Genomic DNA, 19766 nt, shown 5'->3' on the forward strand with positions numbered 1-19766 from the left:
CTCCTTTGCTGTTTGGATTAAATGAGCTAAGACTTGAGTCTGAATGTATATTAATATTGTATGTGAGTACATGTACAATATTTTTTTATTCCAAAAATGCTCAGAGCCACAGATGTATAATAGTCACCTAGGTGTGAAATAACAGTCCAAAGGAACATACCTTTTAAGAGTAGCAGTACTCATCTTTATATTGCAGATTTCATCAAATCTAATGTAGAGAAAAAGAAGCACGGAGAGAAAAGTTACGAGTAGTAACTTTTTTAACAGAATATAACAGCCTGTGGCCCACTAATGAAAGTATTGCAATATTTACATATTTACAGTATTACCAACTGCATTACAGTTTTTCTCCATCATTTACACAAAAAAAATGGGACTATGCACAAATTTCTGAAAGAAATTACACGTTGGTATGGATTTCTGGACACAGTCTGCAGACTCCAGACTGCTAAAGTCCATTTTGTTCACTCAAATAGAAATTCTCAATCAAACAGGACTGAAATGTTAAGTATTAACACTTTAAAACCTGTTAGGACCTGTAACCGTTTGTGAACAGCAGCTGCTGTGGTCACAATGAGACGGTGATTATGTACTGACAACATATACATGTTGAGAATGTATGTAGCATTAAAGTGAGCTGCTGAACCCAACAGCTAACCTCAAGATTAAATACTGCAGATTATCCGTTAGAATCAAACATGTACGGATGACGGCGAATGCAAAGACGTTGAGTAACATTAGCAGAACAAGTCAGCAGACTGACTCACTAATGTCAGTTGCACACCAATGTCTATCTAAAGTTTGCTAACATTAGCTAATATTAGCCACCATGTGCTACCAGCCCAAAAGCTGGGTGATTCCAGGACACGGGGCGCTGTGTGTAGATGTAGTGTGGACTAACCGGGCAGTCTTACAGTGATTCTTCTCCTGGAATCATTTCAACCATTACCAAAGCAGTTCATCAAATTGCATTTCTTATTTGTATGCCGACAAGCCTGTATGATAAAGAGCAAGTGATTTTTGAAGTGTAAGATTTAAACCTGTGCAAATGCAGCAGTAAATGTGCCACTCGCCCCTTGATAACCTTTATGTTCAAGCTCACGCCAAGGTGGTGTAATACGGACAGTATCCCCAGCAGCTTGTTGAATAGTACTCAGGGCGCTTTGGTGGCCTGGTTTGTCTGTTTTCAGAGTCATGTTGAAGTGCGGCTTAGCCTCTGGGTGGCTGAACATGAGGGCGTGCTGCTGAGGTGACAGAGATATCCTATCTGGCCTCATTTACTCTGGGGTCGTAAGCACTGTTTGCATGGAGGCTCAAACGACCGGTACTTTTAGCTCATTCTCACACAGAAGAATCACTGTACTCATGGGTGACGTCTTCAAAATGCCAACATTTGTGTTGACTCTGCCAATTTCCTCTCACATGCAGTAACTAATCTGCTCTATTCTTCTTTTGTTTTAATAACGCTGGCGATGTCATCAGGGTTATCATGAATTGTGTTTCAGGGTGGTTCTTCAGGGTAAAAGATGTGGGTATTTAGGAGGCAGGGATGGTCGAATTAAAGATGCCATTTAGTTCTTTTTTAGCTATTGTAGAATCCAACTGACGTGACATATCCAGCTAAAGGGACTTAAAGTCTTTCTGCTGCTTCCTTTCTCTGTAATATTTAGTCTCTTGTGGCCCCCAACTTGATGATTGTATTTTTCTTCTAAATTGACCACTATTGCTGGAGGAGCCCGTAATCCTCTTCCTCCTGCAGTTTTCTCTAATTCTGAAATTTGGAGTGAAATATGTCTGCTAGTACTTATAGGTTGATAAGTCGTGAGTAGGAGATGCATCTTAACAGAGAGAGAGAGAGAGAGAGAGAGAGAGAGAGAGAGAGAGAGAGAGACACAGAGAGAGAGGGGGGGGGGGGAGAGCATCTGCATCATCAGAAAATCCCACACTTGATACAAGCCAGCGTCAAATCCTTTGACAACGTGACACCCTATAGGCTGAACCCTCGTGGGCATCGCGCTGGAAGAGAGAAATAAAGTCCTAATGTGTGACACTCTGACACACGGCTGAGCTCAGAGTGGGGATGCTGTCGGTATCCTCATCATCACTGGAGATGTCCGGTAACCGCGGAGCGCCAAATGGGACCGTTACCTCCACCAGGAAGTTAACCGGGACTCGTGCATCTTCTCCACTTGGCTCGCACCCATGAACTTTACGGTCCTCCGCGCGCCGCTGCATCCTTCTCACGGACAATGAAGACGACTCGCAAATGCAGGAGCCTTTTGTCGGTTACCTTGAACTTCTTCGCCATCTTCTTCTCAACGACCGCGTTCATAACGACCTACTGGTGCGTGGGGACCCAGAGAGTCCCCAAGCCCAAGTGCAGCAAGCTGCGGACGCACCAGTGTATTGACTACGGAGTGAACGAGACAGACCCCAACAAAGTGGTGTACAGCTGGGAGACCGGGGACGACCGGTTCCTGTTCCGACAGTTCCACACCGGCATCTGGTTCTCATGTGAGGAAAACATCCACGATGAAAGTAAGAGGAGCAGGTGTGTGTGTGTGTGTGTGTGTGTGTGTGGCCCCTGGACTAAAGTGTTATATCTTTACTTTATGCCTCACCGTGGGACAAAGTTAATGTGATGCTCACTGCTTGTGTCCAAAGCGCAATTATTTATGAGATGTTTAACTGTTGCGTCACTGTGATTGGAGGGATATGTGTCCATGAAATCATTTCTGATGAGGAAATTATGAAAAAAGCTTTGATATAGAAAAAATGTTCTTTTTTATTTTTATCACTGTTTCAAACTATTTTAATACGCCTATATTTTTATTGATAAACATTGATTTAAAAAACTTCAAAACATCTATTTGGGGCTATCATAACAATTTAGTTTTACTTTTCATTATCTCTTGTTTTAATTAGAATAGATCATCATTGTCATCGCCGTCACAGTTCACTTAACCAGACATGAGGCTTTTGTCTCAGCCTGCATAACCAGTGACTCACCAATCCCACTTTAAAACACAATCCCACAGAAACAAAATCATTTCAGTCATTTTAGCTCCTTCATTTGTCACAATGGAGCTCTCAGGTCAAGTGGAGATTAGTCGCTCTCTTTAATGTATTCCCTCTCGTGACAATTTCGGGATAATCGCCTTCCATTTATATCAGTGTGCTCCTCAAATTGCAGGGATCTAGTGAGATCTGTTTTTATCTGGCATGGAATGCAGAGCGAACAGCAGCACATGGGAGCTTCAGTTTAAAGTTTAAAAGGAGAAAGAAGGACACTCACACACATTCAGTGGTCTACTCTGGGGCCTAAAGTGGCTGCACGGCACTTGATATAGGGACACAATTGTGATTGCTTCACAGCCAAAGGGAAGAGAAAGAGAAGAGTGGTATCTGGTCGAGTTTCATTTCTTCACAGGAAAAGTAATTTGGTAATTTAATAACAAAGGGCTCAAAGGGGGGGAATGAGTCGCCACGGTGTCGTGCGTCAGAAAGGGTGAAAGTTCAAGTCAAAGTTGGGATCAGAGCAGATTAGTCCTCTCAGGTTAGTTCACTGCAACTTGATCAGGACTTGTCCCCGCATCCATCTTCAAACTCAGTCCAACACCACTGAGCTTATAACTGTGACAATGTGTTAATAATTCATACGTTTATGGCTAGAAATGAACCGCACGTTGAGATTACTCCAGAAGGAATTCCCACATGCCCATCTCATCAAGTGTCTGTGTGTTGAGGAGGAGGAGGGGGGGGCGGGGGGGCTGAGACAGCTTGAGTTAATCAGGATTATGTCACAGGGGCCTTGATGAGTTTTTCCTCAAAACAGCTGTTGCCACCCTCCTCCTACCTGATTAAAGTGTTCAACTTACAACAAATCCGGCGACATGCTCTGCTCAGCAGATGACAGAAGGAAAACATCTGCAGGAATGTGTTCGGGTTAAAGGTTATTTATTTATTCCATTCCGTTTGTTAAATCCACACGGGCTCTTATTACGTGTTTAAGGTTTGACAGGCACAGGTGTAATTAAAGTGCATCTTTCCTTTCTTCAGGATGAGATCTCTATTCTATTCTATTGTAATTCTTTGTAAACCTGTAACTCAATAGAACAGGAACCAGATGTTAGGCGGCGTTGCCAACACACCAGCTGGTGACACTGAACCAGAAGCCCAAAAAGCTGCATCTCTGATATATGCCTCTTATTCAACATTCTGTTTATTCATTTTGGAACGTACAAACTCTGAACCTGCTGTTGCTGTGTGGTCATCGGGCAGGAGGTCATAAACCGATCCAGCTAAACACACCTGGACAGACGTTGGGGATTAAACCCATATTAGGATTTGGACTTAGTATCAGTTCAGTACTCAGCGCTTTTATTTATTCAGTTTAGTTTAATCCCAAACCGCTCTTCTCTGACCTTTTCAACAACTCACATGTCCTTCGAACTCCTCCACAAACACATTACTCACTTCTTTCTGAACTGCCACGGAGTGAATTCAACATAAAGTATTGGCTAAAGATTCCACCGACACCGTGCTGCGCTAAGTCCTGACGATGTCTTTCTGCTGCAGGTGAGATGTGCAGAAGCTTCATCGACTTGGCCCCGCCGTCAGAGAAAGGTGAGTGTCCACTGCTCATCATCATCAAAAGTCCTCCAACAATCCCACGAGGACACTTGTCAAGCAGTTACTATCTGTTCAGTGGAGTGTCTGAATGCTGCTCGACTAAGGTTAGGGAGGTTTATTGTATCGTGTTGTATTGAATGTCATATATTGCTCCTTCAAATCCAAAAGTTACACATTTTCTAAACAATTGTACCTATTGATCCAGGTATGATATATAACATCCACTGATAATTTTCTAATAATTATCCACTGAGCCACTGAGCTGTGGAGGGTGATTGTCACCTTGTACAGTAAATACTTACATAGTATCATGTTTGGTATGATTCTCTGACTTCCCAGTTCCCAAATTCAATAACCTAACTTTAATTCTGGGCATTGGCCGTTTAATATGAAACCACAGAGCCACTAATGAAGCCACACACATTCGAGGTTAACTTTTAGGATTTCCAGCTGCGTTGACGCTGTCGTTTAAAAAAAAAAAAATACTCATTTCCTGTCTCGCTGTGAGACGATTCAATGGGATCAAAGACGAGACGGAGACTGCAATGGAGATGCGATTAGGCTTGGCTTGATTCATTGGAAAGCTGAATAAGATTTGGAGTAGATTTGAGAGCTTTGACATCAGCTGAAATTCAGCATTGGACCACTCAGACATGTAACATCAGCCCCTGTTGCTGCCAGAGGAAACACTGAAATGTTGGAATGGATATACAGGAAGTCCACCAAGACCGATATTAATATAACAAAAGAATAATTCACAGTTCAGTATAATTAAACAGCAGTACATTTAAAATGACTTGTCAACTACCATCTGTACTTAGAGTGACTGTGGATTTATTGTAACATACTGTAAACATACTGTAAATGATATGATATGTCATGTGAATATTTATCATAATCAAACGGGCCCATTGTGCAGGGATGCTGTGGCTGTCGCTGGTCTCTGAGATGCTGTACATTGTTCTGCTGGTGGTGGGCTTCAGCCTCATGTGTTTAGACCTGGTCCACTCCAGCAACGTCATCGATGGACTCAAGCTCAACGCCTTCGCCGCCATCTTCACTGTGCTCTCAGGTAGCCATGTTTTATGTGTTATTAACTGACACTTTAGTGTTTGTGATTCCTGTTTACACAACTCGATAAACAACATGCACAACTTATCATGTCCTATCTTGATAAACATGATGAACTATTTAGATGGGGATTCAAGGCTATCAAGATTGGCACGTCCTTATTTTGTTTACATACATGCATATTTCTGCGTTCATGAAAAGGCTTTACTCCAAGTCTGTAGAAACAAATCATCTTATTGCTGAAGAGTTCTTTGTGTGTATTTTGTATTTGAACCACAAGCCACGCAGCCATCTAACCATCTACATATTGTCTGCATTACTTCAGGTCTTCTTGGCATGGTGGCTCATGTGATGTACACACAGGTCTTCCAGGTCACTGTCAGCCTCGGCCCACCTGATTGGAGGCCCTACAACTGGGACTACGGCTGGTCCTTCTGGTACGACTGGTAGTTTACCAATATCACGTGAAGCACTGCTGTATCAATACAGTTCAGTCAACTCCCCCGTTGATGAGGGATTCCATTCTGCCTGCAGCAGCCCCCCAATAGTGGGTTGTAGCTCTGCTCTCACCCCAGCATCGCTGTCTCTAATGAAACCAGCCCAAAGCTCTCATGTTACGGCAGGATTAGGCTTTGGTGTCCAAAGCCCCAATGCAGGCGTGATTGGCATTGCATAAGGGGATGATATTTCACTCCTTTACAATACGCACAGGATGCTGACAATTTGCTTTAGAGGCTAAACAATACTTGACCTTTAGTGGGCATTAACCAACCCGCATGAAAAGTACATGAGACGATGATTGTCTGATCTCCCGTGTGGGCCGGCATGCTTGAGGGGAGCAGAAGGACTTTGAAGTGATTCACACAAATCTCCACAAACAAAAAATATTGAGGGTAAAAAAGAAAGTCCGAATGCAATTTGGATTGTGTCGCTACACGGAATTACAAAGTGAATTTCTCCTTGTTGTGTTTTCTATCAGCATGGCCTGGGCGTCCTTCACCTGCTGCATGGGCGCATCAGTCACCACACTCAACTCCTACACAAAGACCGTCATCGAGTTCAGGCACAAACGCAAGACCTTCGAACAAAGCCTACGCGAGGAGCACGCGCGGGAGGCTTTCGGATATTTACGGGAATGCTCCCTGCACTCCATCTCCAAATCTGTGGAGGTTTATTCCAGCCAGACCCTGAAGAGTGGCAGGAAGACTCTCACACCTGCAGACTCTCTGGACCTGAGTGACATTGCAACATCTTTAGGGGAAGAGCAGTGCTGAACATGGCAGGACAGTTAGGTGGTGGTGTCGCTCTCGGTGTGGCAACGTGATGGATGGAAGCGCTGTCGTCCATATGTGGTCGGCATTCAGTTTGGGACGAATAGCTGACAGGATTTCAGGGATCCATCATTAGCTCCTCCTGATTCGCTGCCTTAACCGTGGCTCAAACCAGCTTCAACTGGAAAGAGTGGACATGAGCCAATCTCACGGATGAAGGTGCTGTCGCTGTTTGTGTAACCTACCACGATGTAGAAGTAAAAGAAAATGTGAAGTATACCCATAGAAATAGAGTGAGGGCCTCTCGCGGCTCCTCCTCCTGCCAGCAGCACAGCCTCGCCTCGCTGCTCCACCGGTCCCACTGAAAGCCAACACCGACACCACGCTGCTGGAGACCTATAGGTGCTGGAGGGAAGGGAGTATCAGGAGAACCAGGACTGACTGTCAGACCCCTGCTGCAGTAAAATGAGAGGTTTTGTAAATGGACTCTGGAACTCAGAAACACGACCACTCTTGTCAACAGGACCCACCAAAATCAAAACAAAATGAAGGTTCCTTGTAGTAGCTTTAAACATGTTTCAGTCAATCAATAAATCAATGCAAAGACACTGGTTACTGGTTTTCATTCATTGTGAAATAAAGACACAAACGATTATTTCAAATGATGTTTCCTACATATATACATGTAAACAAGTATCTTTGTACACAGAATGACTGGAAAGTTGTGCATCATTTTTCTGTTACATGTTTACAACCAGTTACAACATGTCTGGGGGGATCTTTAGTGTAACTTTGGAATCACTGGCTGAGATCAGAGTTTCAGAAGACAGATGTGTGATAATACTTAAAACTCAACAGCTAATCTGTGGCATTGCATACATAATCCCTGTAGAGGGCAGTGTTGTCTTAACAGACTGCAAAATTACGTTTCAATCAATTTCTACTGGTGACTGTATTCTTTATTGTTCAGGCATTTCTTACAATATAATGTGATGCGAGGGTGCATAAAAGTTGCCTTCTTTCTTTTCACTCGATATCAACAGAGCTGTTGTGTTTTTATCCATTACGGTGTGTAAATGACAGGAGGTTTAGTCTGTTTTAAGGGTTCATTGGATGTTTTGTTGTTGTTCTGCCGGACGTTGTGGTAGATCAGCAGCTCAATCAAGAAGAGTGTTAACAGGTTTGCCTCATTATTTTCTTGAATGGTGGCACTACAAAAGGACGGTGACAAACTTTCTTTTATTAAGTATCTGGTATTAATCTACATTTCACAGAGAATATAATAGTATTAACAACTTGTGTTAATGATACAGAAGTTACATTAGGCACAAGATCAGACCTAGTGTATATGTGTTATAATACCTATTTATCTTACAAGGCTTGTATACTGTTTTAGAAACATATTAAAATATATTGGTAAAAAATATTGCATAAAGAGGTGGACCTGCACTCTCTTCTAGCCCTGCTACAGGAGAAATCTCAGCACTTTGTTCTTTTAAATTTACAGCAGGATTGAACAATGTAATTCTGGAGAAATTAACTTAATCATTGACTTATAACTGATGCTAATTTATCTATGGTCGACATCTGAAATCCTAAACTGACAAGTGTGATTTCTGTCCTCTGTTGTTCTTTTAGTCGTGTTCCTTCTCCCCACAGTAAGATCGACGGCTCTGGTCAGTAGCCGTCGTCGTACTCATTCTGGGCCTGTTGGCGGGCCAGCATGGCCTGTATGAGGGCGCTGGAGCCTGCCGGAGCTGAGTTCTGTGGGGGAGCTGGGACCCACGGAGGCCTGTCCTCTTTCTCTGCTCTCTCTCTGGCTTGCACGACTTGCATCATGACACTTGACACAGAGGACGGCAGGTCATGTGTGTCATCCTCTCCGTCCTCCTCTGCTCTTTGTCTGGCTTCCATCGCCTGCGTGACGACGCTGGATGTGTTGATAGGGCTTTCAGAAAAGCCTGTGCTGTAGTACTCATCCCTCTCTCGACCCTCGGCCCTCTGCCTGGCTTGCATGGCCTGTGTGAAGGCGCTCTGTTTATCTTCATCCTGGTCGTCAGCTCTCTGGCGGGCCAACATGGCCTGCATCAGAGCGCTGGAGGTGGAGATGTCGGAGGGAACGGGCACTCCACCACTGCTGCATCTCTCTTCCTCCTGTTCAAGCTGCTGGCGAGCGAGTAACGCCTGAACCATGGCGTTTGAGTTGGACTGACCGGTCGAGGAGTGGTCATCTGGACGCCGCTTGGAGTGCTAAGGACAGGAGAGAATATGCAGCGAGGTTGATAACAAATCTCTGTGTGAAAGGTGAACAGTTACCGTGAAATCATCTTCACATCAAACCTTTTTTTGATTGTTCTGTTTGGATTTTTTATCAGGCTGGGACTTTTGGAGGTTCTGGAGCTTGTCTAACAAGAAGGACTTGTCTTTCCCTTCCTGGTGGGAGAAAATAAATGAGTAAGAGAGAGAGCGAGAGAGAGAGAGAGAGAGAGCGAGAGAGAGAGAGAGAGAGAGAGAATTATTTGACATGCAGGCATACCAAAAAGCAACCAAGCAAAAATACACAAAACAACATTTTAATGATGGTTTTTAAAACACACTCACATTAACAATCCGTTGTCTCAGTAGACCAATAAGCTGCTTGCGGCCCTGAGTAACTTGCCAGAAGATGAATATAATGACACTGAGAAAGAAAACATGATAATATGAATGACAAATTATTGTAGACAGCATTTGCATAAATATGCTAAATGAATACACACACACACAAGCACACTGTGTGCCCACATTGTTCAGTCTATGATTTAATATTCAAATGAATGTCAGTAAAGACAGGATAACGTTGGGACTGCTTGGTATGACGCAGTTTTCATGTGGCTGAATTGAGCACCATGGTTACCCTGCAGGACCCATTCAATGACAAACGGATCTTTAATGTCCAAACCAAGGTCTGAAATGTAAATCCACAAAACACCTAGTTGTCCATTTTGTTGACACATTGCCTCAGCTGATTAGTTCCTTTTTTGTTATTTCTTGAATAAACAATAAATTAATAATCTTCAGAATTTCTTTTTTTCCCCAATCAACACAAAACATTTTTCACAGTTCATATATGGCTCATCAGTTTCAAGAAAAACAATATTTCACAAATATAATTTATACTTAAATTTCATCATACTCATATTTCTAAGGATGTCAATTTTGCATCGTCCACCTCAATTTCCACCATGAGATCTAAATTGAATTTGTCCAATAGGCCCACCTTGGTTTAGGACCAAAACATGCAAAACTAATGACACTCCCATTAGCCTTCCCATGTTAGCATGCTAACGCGCTAAACTGCCCAACTGAACATGGTGAGCATCATGTGTGCAAGCGTTGTCGTTGTAAGCGAGTTAGCCTCGTGATATCAGTATTTAGCTCAAAGCACCGCTGCTCCTCAGTATGTAGACGTTTAGTTGATGCTCTGCAAATCCAAATCGAACATCTTCTGCTGTTGAAGATCATGTGATATGATTGCAAGGTTAAGAACATCAACATTAAGGGTGTCAGGTCTGAGCAGCACATGACACAATACATTGCGGTGGGGTTTTTCTCCTGGGTTTGATCTGCAAGACCAGAATGAGTGAAACCAACACAATCCATGTCACACACTTACACGATGATGAGTGAGATAAAAAAGTAGAAGATTTCACTTCTGATGACATTTTTGTAGATCCAGACGGCCCATTGAGAACCAGAGATCTTCTGCAAATCATCCATCCACACTCCAACCACACTGAAGGTGTTGTTGAGTCCCCGAAAAGGACCGCACTGCTCCGAGGGAGTCAGACTACAGCGCAGGACAAGGTGCACAAAGCAAGACTTGGGTTTGTACAGGTAAAGAATGCAGCATGTATCACAGACTGGTACTGTTGGGTTTTGTTAGAAGTTTCTTTCTTGTATAATAATTAACTTTACATCAGGTTGTTAAAGAGATACCAAAGTTTATAATATTCAAAATAGGTCATGTGCTTGTACCTCCAGGAGGTGTATGCAACCATGGACAGGGCTCCGACAAAGAAAGGGAAGAAGAGGAGGGCGATGAAGATGGTTTGCATCTGAGCTGCTCTGCCCGACCGTCGCGGAGGCTGGCAGTTCTGGACCAGGCTGACCTGGGTAAGTGGTAACCAAACACACACACACACACACACACACACACACACACACACACACACACTCACTCATTCAGCATGTTCATAAAACATTCAACAACACCAGATCACATTACAATATTAAATGACTTTACTCTGGGATTGATTGACCTTTCGTGGTACAGAACAACCAAAAGGTTTACTCCACAAACCCTACCTGTCTTTACTATGAACCATCGCATGCTGTCAGTGTCATGAAAGGATTTAATTAAATTATTGAACCAGGTGCACAAATAGTGTAACATGAGCCTAAAACATTGCATAGAGCAGCTCGTGCATTCTATCTTCCTATGGCCGTGTGTCATCATGGCAGTTCAAATCACCAAGGCCTCTCAGCTTTATGAACCTGCATTTACCTTCTTTACGTAAAACAAAAGGAAAAATTTGAGGATCTGGATGGCAGGCAGCAGAGGAGAGAAGTAGATTCCAATCCTGTGGGGAGATAATAGAAGGTAAACTTACTTTTATAATAAATTAGCCCTGAGAGCAGAAGAGACAACACAAGTCCTGTGAGTGAGCTCTCACTGTAGATGTTGTAGTAATCGTTGAATGTATTGATCTCACCAGGCCAGAGTCTGTGCGTAGATGAGTTCGAGGACATTTCTGGCTACGTCAAACTCTGGAACCCCGAGACGAGGTAGTAGTCTCGTCCCAATCACACTGTTACAAAGAAATGACGCTTAGTTTAACCGACTCCATTTCTATGATTGTGAAGAATAAACTGAAAGTGTGTAACTCACTTGCTAAGAAACTCTCCAAAGAAGGATCCCAACATCAGAAAAAGGAAATCAACAATGACCAGACGGTACAAAGCCTGGCCCACAATGGACTCCCAACACTGTGGAGAACACAACACTTCATAAACGACTGTCTATAGACCGACATAACTAATATCGGTGTATTTAAAGATGGCAAGAAAGGGTTGATCCCTTTTAAACATACTGAAAACTTCTTAGCCACCACATTCATCCAGTAATGACACAAGACGGCCAGAATGGATATCTTGAGGAACACGTTTCTTTGGGAAAAGAGAAACAAAGGATTATTAATGTTTAAAGGTATAGTTTGACTTTATGGGGAATATGGCTATTTGCTTTCTTGTCGAGAATTAGTTGAGAAGATTGATACCACTGTGTGAACGTACAGCAAATACAAAGCTGGAACCTGCAGCCGGTTAGCTTAGCTTAGCATAAAGACCAACAACAGGTGGAAACAGCTAACCTGGCTCTTTCCGAAGGTGAACAATTCTTATGTGTATTAATGCTAATTGTGGTTTTAGAGGGGAATAATCCAAATTAGTTATTGAGCTTCAGAGGAGCTGCGCGGCAGTTTTTGTTACCTTTGGACAGAGCCATGCTAGCTATTTCCCCCCGTTTCCAGTTGTTATGCTAAGCTAAGCTAAGTTAATCAGCTTCTGGCTCCAGCTTCATAATAAATAAACAGATCTATCAATCTTGTCATTTAATTGTTGGCAATAAAGCAAATAAGCGCATTTCTAAATGACACATTCCTTGATCATATGTCCTTTAATTCACATGATATAATGTGTCCCCGCAATCTAACCTGACTACCAGAGCGTAGATCTGTCTGCGCTGGCTGGAGTAGTGCTCAAACTTGTTGAAGAGGGAGTAGAAGAGTGGGACAACCAGGTTCATCAGACACACCACAAAGGGGACCAGGAGAGTCTCTGCCTCCTGAAGCAGAGACCAGTTGGCAGCATCTGTTGGCAGCATCTATAAAGATAACAGATGGAGGTCAGCTTACGATAGCAAACACTGCGTGCAAAGAAATTAATCAAACCCTGCACTGCCGGTAAATCACCTGACACATTACTGTAAGTTACGAGCTTATGACACATGCTGATTCAGATCAATACTTTACCATGCCATAAAGTATCCTACGCAGTTTATCCACACATATCAATAGATTTCTCTGTTAATACTGCTTTTCCAATTATTTTCCAGACAGAGAAGAAACCTTTTTTCTGTTGTCTGTAGTCTATGTCAAACAAAAACAATTAGTCCAATTTAACAATAAGACTAATTATTCAATCTTTACTTGTGTACCTGCTGTTGGTATTGGCAGAGATAATAGATGCTAGCTCCACAGCCGACAGCCAAGCCGGTGGAGAGGAGCCAGGAACCCAGATAAACCCCAAAGTGCTTCAGCTCTTCAGAGAGGGTTAGCAGCTCCCTCTGGGCCTTCTCTGACAAAGACTCCTGAAGAGATGGCAAGAGGATAATCGTGGCTATGAAAAATAATGAGGCTTCGTGATTTGTCTTTAAACAGGAATTAACCTCTGACAGAGCAGAGTGTAGGACATTTGTTGAAGGCTTATTGTGCGCATATCATTCTGACTTCCAGAATGTAACTACAAAGTTTAGAGTAGCAAGTTGAGAAATATGAATTAGTGGAAATGTACTGTATAAACATGTAGTTCAGAGTGGCTTGTTTCAGATACATTTCATCATATGGAGGTGAAAAGATCCTACGATAAAACGACTCTCTCTTCCCCCACCTGGTGTCTTGAGTAACAAAAGGGGATTTGCAACACGGTAATAGTCACCTTGAGTTGGACACGTAGATTGTTCTTGCGCTGTCTCACTGCCCTCTCATTGGTGATACTAAAGTCCCAGCTGCAGAGAAGCTGCCATGCACTGTTTGAAGTTGTGTCTAGTACATAGTTTTTCTTGAATGAGCTGGCCATGCTGCGAGAGAGAAATAGGAAACATTTATTTCTTTGCATTCAAAGGGCTGTTAACCTGAATGACAATTAGAAGGGCGAAGGGAATATGCAAAAAAACAAGCATTCTAGTTATACAGAAACTGAACTAACCTGAAGATAAGTGCAATTCCACACAGCACCATGTAGACTGCAATAGTGAAGAAGTAGGCCAGCTGCATGTTGTACTCCATCAGGCCATGCAGGGTTTCATTGCTGTAGCCACCGTAGTACATGACGGTGTAGTGGAAGTAACCCTGGAGAAGCCAAAACACATTTACTATGCATTGGAAAAAAAATGTTTTTTACTGACCATCTATATTATATCTCGTTTTATTTTTATTACATTATTATTGAATGATTTTTGTCCATTTGGGACCAGCGCAACAAGCCGTAAACAGAACACTGACATATCACCGTATCAAGTTATTATGGCTGACGTGTTAGCAGACAGTTTCCTATTGACACATCCAACAAGCACGGAGTAACATTAACATTCATTTGGAGCTGTAGTGGTGGCCATCTGACAAAAGTACATTCGATATTCCCTCTCCTTTTAGCTCTGCTTTGGTCTCCATAAACTCTTTAGCTGCTAAGTGCTCCCCTATGTTCACCAGCTAGTTGCTAACTATGCCTGCGGTTGGGCCTGGGCAGGTGGTGCATAGTTGTTTTATGTGAGGTTTTTGTTTGTTTTGCTGAAAACAGCTGCCTGTGGTGGGAGTGGACCAAACGATTAAAGTTGCAGAAAACCCAAAATGAGCTGAAAGACGTTAAAAGGCTCAGTAAAGCTGAGGGAACTGCTCGGGTGATAATTCTTTGTGTGGTCATTAATACAAGCGACTTATATATGTCACACGTAGTAATTTCATCCACTGTTGATATCAAAAAATATTGATCAGAGCAGCTTTAAATTGCACAATGATTTGAATGCAATGAATTGGTTTGTATTCGGGATAATTTGGATAGTTGTGGATTTGCGAGTCTGAACTTACAGCTCCAGATAGTATCTCCAGTCCACTGAAGCTCACATTGGGAGGTATGTTGGGAGAGGGGTCGTAAACGAGCAGCGGGATGGTAATAAAGCCAAAGTTGACCAGGAACGAGAAAATGTTGAACATGAGCAGCCACTTGAGGAACACGAAATAGATGAGGACACTGGTGCCAAACTTGCCACCAATCTCTTTCATGATGCCTTGCCACAGCTCCAGGGTCTGCCTGGCTGAGCTCATACTGTAGCCACACCTGCGGAAAGACTGAGAGAGCAACTTGTGACATGTAAAGCACACAGCATACATAGGTTATATATCAAATGGCTGTACTCACAATGAGTTGTTTAAGTATGGTGTTTACTTACCAGTGACACATTCTCAGAGCAGTCTGCAAAAAATGTGAACTGACGAGATTGCTTGGAAGACTTAAACGCCAGCACGTGGCTCCTGTGGAGGTAATTTAGAACAGTATTTGGTGTGATAATGACATTAGTACCGTAAAAGTATATATCTCCTGATGAATTAGATCAATTGCGACACAACGCCGCAGAAAAACCTTTGGACTTTCTGTCATTTCAATAGTTTCTTGTGAAATGTACCTTGAAACAAGAGAGCAGTGTGTCTATGTGTGTGTGTCTGTGCACAAATACTGTACGTATATTTTCCTCCAGTGATCTCTATTGCAACACAGTACCACCATGTCTTTGCAGACAGAACTTTTATTTTATGGCTCTCAGCAGGGTGTAATCGTTAACCTGAGATAACACTGACAAGGAAGCTTATAACCTTTAACTGCTTGTCAGTCAAGACCCACCTGATGTGTTTCTTCTCGTCAGAGCTCATTGGAAGATCCCGAATGGCCCGAATTCGGTCTCGTGTTGACAGGGCAACGAGCTCCTTGACCAGGTTCTGTTCCTCTGTCACACACAAGATGACAAGATAAGATCTCCCTGTGATCTGCAGGCTCCCATCCAGAATGTACATCAGGTGTCACTCTCCACATCGCTACACGCTCTTACCATTCTCCATCTCGTTCCTGATGGCATCCTCTGTGAAGGCTACATTGGCAGGATCCCCGTTAGGAAACAGGCTCATCCTTCTCATTGTCACTCCCCTCCATCTCATTGTCATGTGACCTGGACGTACGGACATGAAGAGAAGAATGTGCTTCGCTGATGGGCAGTGATCGTCAAGAAATATTCCTAAGAGCTTGATGCATAATGGTGAACTCACGAGGGGTGACATCGAGGTTGGCTTTTTTAAATGTAACACTTGCAGCTACTCACACATTTAAACATTTACTCTCCCACCACAGCTTGCCATTGATTTACTTTTGTCTCTTTATATTTTCACATCAACTTTGTGTGTATTTTGCCCACTGTAAATACATTGATTGAAAGTACAGCTGATAGCAGTGCACTTCAGTGTGAGCTAATGTGGGTGCTATTGTGCCACTGAATTTACATTATCTTTACTCCTGATAAAAAACTATGTAGCTGCTGACACCACAGCCAGAGTCAGAGGACTGTGCCAACTGCTTTGACTACTGTCACAGGAAGTATGCTAATGCTTCTCAATATAGCCGGATAAGTACAGTGTAATAAAGTTGCATTATAACAAAACAGGGAATCTATATCCATGTTAGCGGCTCTGTGAGGACAGTGATGCTTTGAGCTGGACCTCGGCATGCTAACATGCTTACGCTATAATGTTGATTTTGAACTGGTATGTTGTTGTTTACCACGTTCACCACTTTATTTTAGCGTGTTAGTATGCTACCATGTCTCTTCATGTAACATAAATTCAAAGTTTTCCACAACCTTTAGATTATGTCCTTCAGATTAAGACAACCCCCTTCCCTCTGTTTTATTTTCTTTCCCAACTTCCTTGTCTTCCTTGCCACTTTTATGTGCGTAGCCGCCATTAATGATTATCCAGAAGGACTTTGCTGAGGTAATTGATCGTCAAAGTCAACAGGTCAAACTGAACGTCACATCTACTTTCAATTTGTGTTTTGTAATGCACTTAAAGGAGATTTTCATTTAAATCAATTTCATTTAAATAAACATCTGTTAAGTCACGATCTATCCCAGAAGGAGGTAACAATGGTGCCTGAGCCTACGGCCCACTTGTGAAAGTATGGCAATACTTTGCAGTATAAAACACGGTGTCTGTGGAGACACTTCTGTAAAAATGCTGTATTACAGTTTTTCTTCATTGTATACACACAAACAGATTGAAATATGCAGCTCATGAATCAACAAAAAGACTGCTAAACACTATTACATTATTTTCTCTCAAATAGAAATTCTAAACGAAATGTTAAGGATTGACACTTTAACAACTTAATGTGTGTGTGTTTTCAGCGATACCATAACAGAGCTTACAATAACTGTGAAAAGAACCTATTATATATGAAGTAATATTAGTTTAACCATTACCTGACGTAGCAGAAGAAAGGCGGACAGGAGGTGATTGATCATGCTGTGAGTCAGGTGGGAATTGGAACGTACTGTGATCTGAATAGAAGTGAGGCGATACAACAGAAGTATCAACAGAAGTGTCACTTAGCAACATAGAGGCAAATGATGTTGGTTTGTTTCTGTGATACAGTACAGAGGGTATATACAGATATCAACATGTGCACACAGACTTATTATTGTTCCGTAGTTCAGCTTGGTCACTCACTGAGGTCATGCTGCCATGACGGACTCTCTGAGTGCGTTGAGATGAGGCCCATGGGAATGCTTTCCCTCCCCCTCCAGCTCTCCTCTTGCCAGCCCGGCTCTCTCCCCACAGCAGCATCCCCGCCGGTCTGACTGGTCGAGTAATGTTCGTCCAGCTTCTCACCCCTGGCGTAGGGGTTAGTGTGGTGGGTTTTACTAGGAGACACAGAGACCACACCGAACAAATAACGTTACGCGACAGATAAATCGTTTAGGTCATACAGTTTGTGTTATTGAATACTTAAGAGCCCAGGGGTTATCAGTTCGAGAAAGGAACTGGAATTGCAAGATCATTATCTGTGATAAAGTGTCATAGATATGGCTAAAATAGAGGTGATTGTTTTATTCCTGTGGGTCATTTTAAGTATATAATATCCTACAAGGAAGTGCAGGATTAGGTTTCCACTCTAGAAAATAATGTACTAATATATGTGTCCCTGAAGTTTACTGTCATGTCTTTTTTTAGAAACTTTTCTTAATACCATAACATTTTAAGCCAAAAGCTGAAAAATGAATTGAATCCCTCTTACAGCCTGGGAAGATAAATACCACACAGCTGCTGTTCCTTGAGGACATCCTGTTCATTCCCTCATTGTACATAACATGCCCTTTGATTACAAGTAAAGACACAGCACTCACTCAAACACACTCTTTGATAAATTAAGGTTTTTCAGGATAAATGATTGACTGATGAACATTCAATGACAAAAGCACATTTTATGTTTTATTACCACAAACCTTTGATCAATTTCCAGAGTCTCGCTGTCATGGTAGGCAGGGTTGAATAATCCTCCGTTTCTGTAACTTGTCATGAGATCTGTCAAATCGATCCGTTCCCTCTACTTTGGAGACGGCGACGATCCTTCAGCTCACCCTGTCGCAGTCACTCTTCAATATGTTGATGTTTGTATAGTCCAGGTTCAGTATTACACTGTCAAAAAAACTTGCTCTTTATATTAAGTTATAACGAGAAAGATAAGAGTATATGCCTTCATTACTTGACGTATTGAGACTTCAGTAGCCGGCTAAGTCAACTTTAATACTGCCCAAACAAGTATCACATGTTGAGGCCAAGTGCCTGTCTTTGCTCAGAGTGACAGCTACATTGTCGGGGGGAAGCGTGTGTAATTGAATCTCTTGTTGCCATCCTCATCTGTTCATCATTAATTCATACAATAGGTTTGGTTTCCACCACATGCAGTAGTCTACGGTTCTCACACAGAGTCACTGAAGGATGGCAAGATAGGAAAATCTGAATAACAACGAACAGAAAACTACAGTCTGACAAATCAACAACGGATGTTAGAGAGAAAAAGCTCACACAGTGTATATATTTGCTGCTATATTTGCAACACTGTGCAGATGATGAAAGTTATTGACAAACTACATTCTGGTCTGTTCTCAACCCCTGCTTACCTGGTAGTGTCGTGGTGGTGGGAGAATAACAGAAAGAAGTCCTGACAAAATGCTGTAGAGTTTGAGGAAAGTGGCTTCTAGTCTGTTTCGACCTGTGAGTCGGCCTGAGAAACACCATCAGTGAGAAACAAGGAAGGACTGTCTGGTTACCAGGAAGTGTGTGCTGAGCTCATAAAGGTAAAAGTCCACTGCCTCTGGATAGGCCACGTAAATCACATGTGGACACTTTGTATTGTGACAAAATAATTAAACCCCTAAGGTTGAAAGTTAATTGGTATCCAGGACTTAAGGTGGGATGTTTTATCTGCTGTTGGTTCACCTATGGTGGTGCTCAGTTATTGAAGTTGTTAACATAGACATGGCAATAAATACAGTAGATATATATATATATATATATATATATATATATATATATATATAAATAGTATTGAGTTGCATTATGGGAGATGTAGTGTTTTGACCCATTTAGCAAACAAAACGCAAACTGTGCCGCATCTGTTTTAATTAACCTGGTTTTAAACAATCTTCTTCTTTTGCAAGAGCCCAGATTTTTTGTAAGAGCAAAACTAAAACGATGAGTATAACCCTTTAATAATTTTAGACTCTATTTTAGACTCTAAGAGGTTCAATTTCTCTTTTTGACAATCTAACACAACTTTATACATGTAGAGGGGGGTTTAAAAAAGGAGTAATAAACATATTAATTATTTAAAATAGACTGTAGAGTTTTAAACCAGTCAAATAAGACG

General features: G+C 42.1%; 2 protein-coding genes across 2 annotated transcripts; one reads left to right on the top strand and one right to left on the bottom strand.

Moving 5' to 3' along the window:
• The first annotated feature begins 2067 nt into the window (after positions 1-2067).
• On the top strand, positions 2068-7357 carry gsg1l (gsg1-like). The gene is made up of 5 exons (XM_031864774.1): positions 2068-2538; positions 4579-4626; positions 5552-5704; positions 6029-6140; positions 6683-7357. Exons 1-5 carry the CDS (start codon positions 2250-2252, stop codon positions 6975-6977), a joined length of 897 nt encoding a protein of 298 aa, XP_031720634.1. The 5' UTR covers positions 2068-2249; the 3' UTR covers positions 6978-7357.
• A 397-nt stretch (positions 7358-7754) lies between these two features.
• On the bottom strand, positions 7755-19147 carry tmc5 (transmembrane channel like 5). Its single transcript, XM_031864734.1, has 21 exons — positions 19018-19147; positions 18340-18532; positions 17564-17757; positions 17317-17394; positions 15895-16011; positions 15690-15792; positions 15241-15322; positions 14879-15139; positions 14001-14143; positions 13731-13872; positions 13231-13383; positions 12728-12897; positions 12107-12182; positions 11905-12002; positions 11729-11824; positions 11521-11596; positions 10992-11125; positions 10630-10803; positions 9576-9654; positions 9315-9407; positions 7755-9224 (listed from the first exon to the last, which is right to left on the bottom strand). The coding sequence occupies exons 2-21, from the start codon at positions 18411-18413 to the stop codon at positions 8652-8654; spliced, it is 2916 nt and encodes a 971-aa protein (XP_031720594.1). The 5' UTR covers positions 18414-18532; positions 19018-19147; the 3' UTR covers positions 7755-8651.
• Positions 19148-19766: the final 619 nt, after the last annotated feature.

Source organism: Anarrhichthys ocellatus, unplaced genomic scaffold (assembly GCF_004355925.1).
Source record: "Anarrhichthys ocellatus isolate YVR2014 unplaced genomic scaffold, GSC_Weel_1.0 scaffold31, whole genome shotgun sequence".
NCBI lineage: Eukaryota > Metazoa > Chordata > Actinopteri > Perciformes > Anarhichadidae > Anarrhichthys > Anarrhichthys ocellatus.